Below are 7912 nucleotides of genomic sequence, written 5' to 3' on the forward strand. Positions count from 1 at the left end.
TTTCCTTAAAGGCAATTATTTCTTAGGAAATGTCATGATTGGAGATGTATGTAGTTCAGTTGGTTAAAAGTACTTTTCCAAAACAATACCATGATTTCATTCCTCACACCACATAAATTATGTGCAGTAGTACATACCTGTAGTCCTAGGAGGTAGGACAATCAGAAGTTTTGAGTTTGAGACCAGCCTGGGATACACAAGACCAGGTCTCAAAAAATAATAGAAAAAGCTAAAAACTAGATGAGGGGCTGGATTAGCAGGTAAGATACATACTGCTTTTGCAGAATATTCAGTTCCCAGAACCCACATGATAGCTCACGACCATCTATAACTGCAGTTCTCAGTGCTCTGATGCCTTACTAGCATCAGCAAGCACACAGTAAGATGCACATACATACATACAGACAGGCAGGCAAAACACTTAATATACATGAAGTAATCTTGTTTTAAAGTAAAAGCCTTAAGGGATAGATTACATTTACCAACTCACTATATATGTGACTGCCAGCTATCTCTTCTCCAGTGCATTAAACTTTATCCTACAGGTAAAGGCCATGGTGTATAAGTTATAGTAAGAGCCAATTTATGTTGCTAGTATTAAGGCCAGATTAGTAGGTTGGAGAAAAAGTGGGAGAGTCAGCAAGAAGCAGTGGGTAGATGAGCTCTGGCTCAGAAAGGAGCAGAAGGTTTCATTTTTCTTTTCTCATGAATTTAATCTTTCTTCATTCTAGTTTTAATCAACTGGACCTGCCTGCCTATGAGAGCTTTGAGAAGCTCCGCCACATGCTACTATTGGCCATCCAGGAATGCTCTGAAGGCTTCGGGCTGGCCTAATAAGGCCCTGCCTACTTCTGTGGGGTTTTTCTACCATTGTTGGACCTGGGGAGGGGGGGGGATTTAAAAGATCCAGAAAGAAAATGTCAAAATCCAATAAATGAAATTCACCAACTCACCGTGTGTGTCCCAGCTGCCCATCTTCCCTAGTGCATACCTGTTCGCTTCTCATTCTCTTTCGTCTACCCTTTCCTTACCTCTCCCTTTTCCATGCCGTCCATGATCCCCACCCCATGTGTTAAGAAGGCAGTAGCCTTTGCAGGGACCTGTTTGTCCCAAATGAACAGTGTGCTCCTCAGATTCTGTGTTCAGAAGGATTTGCTGCATTGAGACTTGAAACCTTTGGATAGGGGAAAAATTATATATATATATATTTTTTTGTTCTGTTTGCATTTCTTAATTTGTGCTTGGAATGTGTTGATGTGCACAGCTAATGATTCAATGCGAGACAAGATTGGCATCTGTGTTGTGGAGGTTTCAAATAAAGAGCACTCTTCATAACTCACTTTTCACAACGGAGTTTTTTTCAAACTGAAAAAAAAAACCCTCTTATACACATGCTAGACAAATGAACTTTCCAGAAAACCATTTCTGCCCCTCCTGATCCCACCCACCTCCACTTCTGGTATAGACCTTCCTTCAGTCAGTTTCCCCAGAGAAAAGACTAACAGACACCAGGAATTGGGGGGATTTTTGTTATTTAAAATGGATATTTGGAACACACTGCAGCAGGTTCTATCAAAACAGTTTACTCAACCCACGCAATGTTTCATTTGGTAAGCATTTATGATAATCTCAAGTTTAATTTTCTTAGAAGTTTTGGTCCCTTTCTAGTAAATTTTAATAAGCAAAATATTTGACTAGCTCGCCACAAGACCACCTTTTTTGTCTGTCTTGTCATTTGTTTGCAAGTATTCACAGATTATCTAGTAGTCTCTTGTGGTTTTTACTCTACCCAGCACTTTATCAGACTTTGATGGTTCCAGCCTTGGACAAAAATTTAATAAAAAATTTAGTTAGAAAAACAATCCCAAGTAGTACTTTCTTTGTGTGGTTTTTCTTACTTATTGGGGCACTATGGCTTAAGTTTTTTTCCTATTGACATCTCAGGTGTAGGAAAGCAAGAGTATAACTCTCCTTGATCCTATGGGCCTGATAAGTTGGCTGGCAGCCACTTTCTATTCAGTATTAGCTGTCTTGTATCTAACCTTGCTCTGACAACTGAAAAGACAGGTGCATTGTCCCTATCTCAGAACATTTGTCTGGGAGGAAACAGTCACCTCTCTGACACAAGCAGTGTCGCTGAGTAGACCAGGCAGCCTTGTAGATTCTCTAATGGCCTTGAGTAGCATTCTAAACTTGGGTAAGAGTTGCATTTAAAGAGGAAAAGAGCCATCTAGGTTGAGCCAAGTGTAGTAAGAGTACATCACATCTGCCTTGAACAAAAAGTTAAAAACTTTATTTTAAAGGGGAGGGGGCTGAACTTTAGAATGGAAGGAAGAACTGTTGGGTCCACAAGAGCTAGTTCTAGCTTTGTATGGTTGCTCACATCTATTGAAGGACTAAGACAGCTGGGGCAGGAGGATTGCTGTAAGCTAGAGGCCAACCTGAGCTCATATAACTATAACTGTCTCAATATAGTCAGCTAATATAGCTCAGTAGCATGCTTGCATAGGATATGGAAGACCCTAGATTTGGTGACCAGCACATCACAAAAGAATTGAAAGGAGTATATGGGTTTGAGGTTGAGGGGACTAGGAATGGTGAATACTAGTAGAATCCTAGTGAAAGAAAGAAAATAGGTATATTTACTAAACTTGAAATCCAGCAAGAGGCCTAGTTATACTATTTGTATAAACTGATATCTAGAAGATGTGAAAGTTGGAATGTATTCATAAAGTACATCTGTAGTACTAAAACTCAGTTGTAATATGCAGCATGAAGTCACAGTATGAGTGTGTTGAAGTGCTAGATGTGGTATAACTAGTTCAGCTACTTGGGGGACAGAGGCCAGAAGATTACTTGAGCCTGATAGTTTTAGAGCAGCCTGAGCTCAAAAAGTTGCAAAATAGGCCAACCATGATTGCATATGTGTGTAGTTAGTTCCAGCTCCTGGGAGATCTAGCCTGGGCAATGTAATAACCCTGTCTCAAAACAACATTACAAAATATTTCTATGCATAAATGATATGAAAAGCCACATGGGTGACAAAATTACTGTTTAATGTTCAAGATGAGTGATGGAAAACGAATAGAAACATGTAGCTAGGAAGAGGTATGTTTACACAATAGGCTTCAAAATCACTGGTGATATTTCTTAAACTAGGTATAGTTGGTTATATAAATGTCCCTTTTTATATTATATACAGTAGTACATTAAGATCTACAGTGTTTCACAGGTTTGTTTGTTTTTTTAACACTGGGATCTATGCTGCCCAAGATGGCAATCCTGCCTCAGCCTCCCAAGTAGCTGGGCTTGGTTGGTTGGTTGGTTTTTAGTGTGTATGGGTGTTGTGCCTGAGTGTTTATCAGTGTACCATGTGTGTGCAGTGCCAAAAAAGTATGAATTCCCTGGACTGGAGTTAACAGATGATTCTTAGCTTCCATGTGGGTTCTGAGAATCAAACCTGGATCTGCTGAAGCCTTTACCACATCTTTCCAGCCTTAGAAGCAGCACCACTTTGATAACTTACTAAATTTCACAAGGCAAGAACTAAAATGTAGCTCAGTGATAATAGAGCACTTTGCTAACATGAGAGCCTAAGTTCAATCCCCAGTTGAGCAAAAAGAATGAAAAAAGGAGGTAAGTCAAGAGCATAATAGAGGAGATAGGACTCTTTCGAATACAATCATTTAGAAAACAGAACAAGCCAGATAAGTTATACAGGTCTATAATCCCAGACTCAGAAAAGTCTGAGTTTGAGTTCAGCCTGTGCTACAATAGTCGCTCACACACCTCAAAAATAAGAGGAATGAGATGGAAATAGGGTAGAGAAGAGAAAAACTTTACAACAGCAACCAGAATTACAAATTAGCTTGTAAACAATGTGTTCTTATGGAAAAACTATGAGAAGCTTAAATTAAAAAATGAAGGCACTGGTTATATGTAGAAATACAATCTAGTTGACCCCTACACCTAAAAACCAACCAACAGAACATAGTAGAAGCCAGAGTAAAAACATCAAAGAATATAGTCTTGACTATAAGCATTCAATGCACTGGTCTAATGGAAGCAGAAAATAATAAGCCTGTTAGAAAAGGAATGACCTTTTCATTATGATTGGGAAATGGTGCTATAGGAAGATAGTAAGTTTGCTCTGTGCTTTTTCACTAAATGCTTCAGGTGAAAAAAAATATAAGCTTATTTAAACAAAGTAATGTAGGCAGCTAACTCATGAAATACAGAAAAATTGTGCTAAGGCTAAAAACTACAGAACACAAAATGGGGAGAACTGAGGTAGATGGCTAATATTAGAGACAGCATAAACAGAATCATAAAGTAGTAATGATCTAAGAAAATATATTCCTACCTCGCAACATGTTAATCTTACATGTATTTTTTTTTCTACTTTCCTGAAGCAGGGTCTTTTGTAACCCAGGCTGACCTTGAGCTTACTTATATAGTTGATGATTTTGAGTTTCTAATTCTACTTCTGCCTCCCACCTACTGGGATTACACCTATGTTCATAGTGGCCTTATTTGTGATAGCCAGAAGCTGGAAACAACCTAGATGTCCCATAACAGAAGAATGGATACAGAAAATGTGGTTCATTTATGCAATGGAATACTACTTAGCTATTAAGAATGAGGACATCCTGAGTTTTGAAGGCAAATGGATGGAACCAGAAAATATCCTGAATGAGGTAACTCAGACCCAGAAGGACATGCATGGTATGTACTCACTAATAAGAGGATATTAGCCAAAATATTGTACAGAATACCCAAGATACAGTCCACAGAACTCAAAAAGGTCAACAAGTTGAAGTGTCCAAGTGAGGATGCCTCAGTCCCACTGGGGAGAGAGAAGAAAGCAATCAAAAGTGGGGAGGGAGGGAGGGACCTGGGAGGAAAAGTGGATGGGGGGGCAGAGGGGAGGAAAGGGGAACCTAATCTGGTATTGGGTGAGGGAAAAGGACTGAAGCTCTGAAGGCCAGCAGAAAGAATGTAAACAAGCAACCTCAGGAAATAGGATGTTGGGGGGACACCCCAGAATGCACCAGAGACCTGGGAGGTGAGAGACTCTCAGTACTCAAAAGGGAGGGACCTTAGATGAAATGCCCTACGGTGGGGAGAGGGAACTTGTAGAGATCAGCTCCACTTGACAGGGCATCAAGTGGAGGGATGGGGTTGCCATCACACAGTCAAAAGCTCTGACCCAGAATTGTCCCTGTCTAAAAGAACTGCAGGGACAAAAATGGAAGAGACTGAGGAAAAGAAGATCCAGCAACAGGCCCAAAGAGGGATCCAGCTCAAGGGGAGGTCCCAAGGCCTGACACTACTGAGGCTATGGAGAGCTCACAAAAAGCGACCTAGCATATCTGCCCTCTGAAAGACCCAACAAGCAGCTGAAAGTCAGATGCAGATATTTGCACCCAACCAATGGACAGAAGCAGCTGGCCCCTGTTGTTGAATTAGGGAAGGCTGAAAGAAGCTGAGGAGAAGGGATCCTGTAGGGGGACCAGCAGTCTCAATTAATCTGGACCCCTGAGATCTCTGAAACACTGGACCACCAAACAGACAGCATACACCCGCTGATATGAGGCCCCCAACACACATACAGCAGAGGACTGCTGGGTCTGTGTTCATTCAGAGATGATACACCTAACCCTCAAGAGACTGGAGGCCCCAGGGAGTTTAGAGGTCAGGTGGGGTGGGGTTTGGGGACATCCACATGGAGACAGGGGTGTGGGGAGGAGGTGTGGGGTATGGAGCAGACAGAGGGTGGAAGGGGGCGGGAATAAAATATGGAGTGTAAAATTAATTAATTAAAAAAATCATGTGCCACCACTTCCCCACTGGTTTTTTGTTTGGTTAGTTTGGTTTGTTTCTAGGAGAGAACATGATGTAGAGGGGGAGATTTAGGGTAAATGTGACTATATAAAAACTGTAATTCAGCACCAAACAGTCCCAAGTCATCCAATCAATAGATAAGCAAATAGAGTAGACAGTTCTCAAAGGAAAAACAAATGGATATTTGAGACGTTTCAAGAATTAGCCATCAAGGGAAATTCAAACTAAAATTGCTTTGAAATTCCCAGTCTTACCCAGTCAGAATGCATACTATCAAGAAAACAACAAATCCTGGCAAAGATGTGGGGCAAGAGGAACCCTTTATTTACTGCTGGTAGGAATGTATACTGATGTGCCTATTATGGAAATCTCTTCGGAGATTCCTACAAAAAGCAGAATAGAGCTACCATTATGACCTAGCTATACCACTCTGAAGGGGTCTGTCATCATTTTTTATTAGATATTTTCTTCATTTACATTTCATATGCTATCCTGAAAGTCCCCTATACCCTCCCCCTGCTCTGCTCCCCAACCCACCCACTCCTGCTTCCTGGCCCTGGCATTCCCCTGTACTGGAGCATATAATCTTTGCAAGACCAAGGGCCTCTCCTCCCAATGATGGCTGACTAGGCTATCTTCTGCTACATATGCAGCTAGAGACACGAGCTCTGGGGGTACCAGTTAGTTCATATAGCTGTTCCTCCTATAGGGTTACAGACCCCTTCAGCTCCTTGGGTACTTTCTCTAGCTCCTCATTGGGGGCCCTGTGGGTCTGTCATTATATGACAGGTATACACATGCTGTACTCTTCACTAGTGATAAGACAAGAAGTCTACATGTCCATCAACAAATAAATGGATTGATAAAATGTAGTACATATATACAATATAGTTTTATTCAGCCACAACAAATCCACAAAGAAGTAAAATTATGTCATTTTCAGGGAAAACAATAGAACTGAAAATCACATTGCTAAATCAAGCAATACAGACTCAGAATGACAAACAATGTGTGCTTGTTTTCTCTCATATGTGGAACCTAGATTTAAGTGTGTGTATATCATGAAATTAAAAAGAGGACCATGAGAGTGAAGAAAGAGATCAGAATTGTGGAGGAAGAGAGTGGGGAGAAGAAGAATCAGAATACATGAGTAATTATAAACTTTAATGTCAACTTGCCATAAATTAGAATCACCTGAGTTAAGAGCTTCAACTGAATAATTGTCCTGAATGGTGTGAGAAGGCCCACTCCATTCTCCAGAACAATGTCTGTACTGGTTTGCTATTTGTTACTGTGATAAAACTCTGACCAAAAGCACACCTGGGGATGAATGAATGACTTTATTTCATGTTACAAGTCTATCATCAAGGAAAGCAAGCCAACAAAAAGTGTTCCTCTGTGAATTCTGCTTTGACTCCTGATGAGTTACTGCCTTGTTTTCCCCCAATGATGGACAGTAACCTATAAAATGAAATAAACTATTCCATCCACAAGTTGCTCTGTGTTTTATCACAGAAATAAAAGGCAAACTAAGACAACAAGTGACATGAAAGCAGAAGGGAAGAACTTGGAGGGAGGGAAGAAAGGGACCAGCAAGATAGAGTCAGGAGAATAAGATTAATTAGAAGTATAATTAATTAGAAGAATAATTAATTAGAAGTATAATGGCATGCATGCATGAAAATGCCATAACAAACCCCATTGCTTTTGTTGTGATGAGTTTTTTTTTTAATGTGAGTACACTGTCACTCTCTTGAGACACACCAGAAGAGGGCATTGGATCCCGTTACAGATGGTTGTGAGCCACCATGTGGTTGCTGGGAATTGAACTCAGGACCTCTGAAAGAGCAGTCAGTACTCTTAACCAATGAACCATCTCTCCATCCCCTGATGTGTTGACTTTAAAATTTAAAAAAGGGGGGGGGCTGGTGAGATGGATCAGTGGGTAAGAGCACCTGACTGCTCTTCCAAAGGTCTGGAGTTCAAATCCCAGCAACCACATGGTGGCTCATAACCATCCGTAACAAGATCTGACTCCCTCTTCTGGAGAGTCTGAAGACAGCTACAG

General features: G+C 40.8%; 1 protein-coding gene across 23 annotated transcripts in view; it reads left to right on the forward strand.

Annotated features, from left to right (window-relative positions):
- Huwe1 (HECT, UBA and WWE domain containing E3 ubiquitin protein ligase 1) overlaps nt 1-1862 on the forward strand; it is a 138755-nt gene extending 136893 nt beyond the window's left edge. For 22 of the 23 annotated variants that reach the window (XM_029533992.1, XM_029534005.1, XM_029534009.1 and 19 more), the window contains one exon: nt 732-1339. In XM_029533992.1, coding sequence (XP_029389852.1) covers nt 732-834 — 103 coding nt within the window. In that variant the 3' untranslated portion in view covers nt 835-1339. Of the gene's footprint in view, nt 1-731 lie in introns of all 23 variants that reach the window. The other variant, XM_029534011.1, reaches the window with a different exon arrangement.
- Nucleotides 1863-7912: the final 6050 nt, after the last annotated feature.

Source organism: Mus pahari, chromosome X, assembly GCF_900095145.1.
Source record: "Mus pahari chromosome X, PAHARI_EIJ_v1.1, whole genome shotgun sequence".
NCBI lineage: Eukaryota > Metazoa > Chordata > Mammalia > Rodentia > Muridae > Mus > Mus pahari.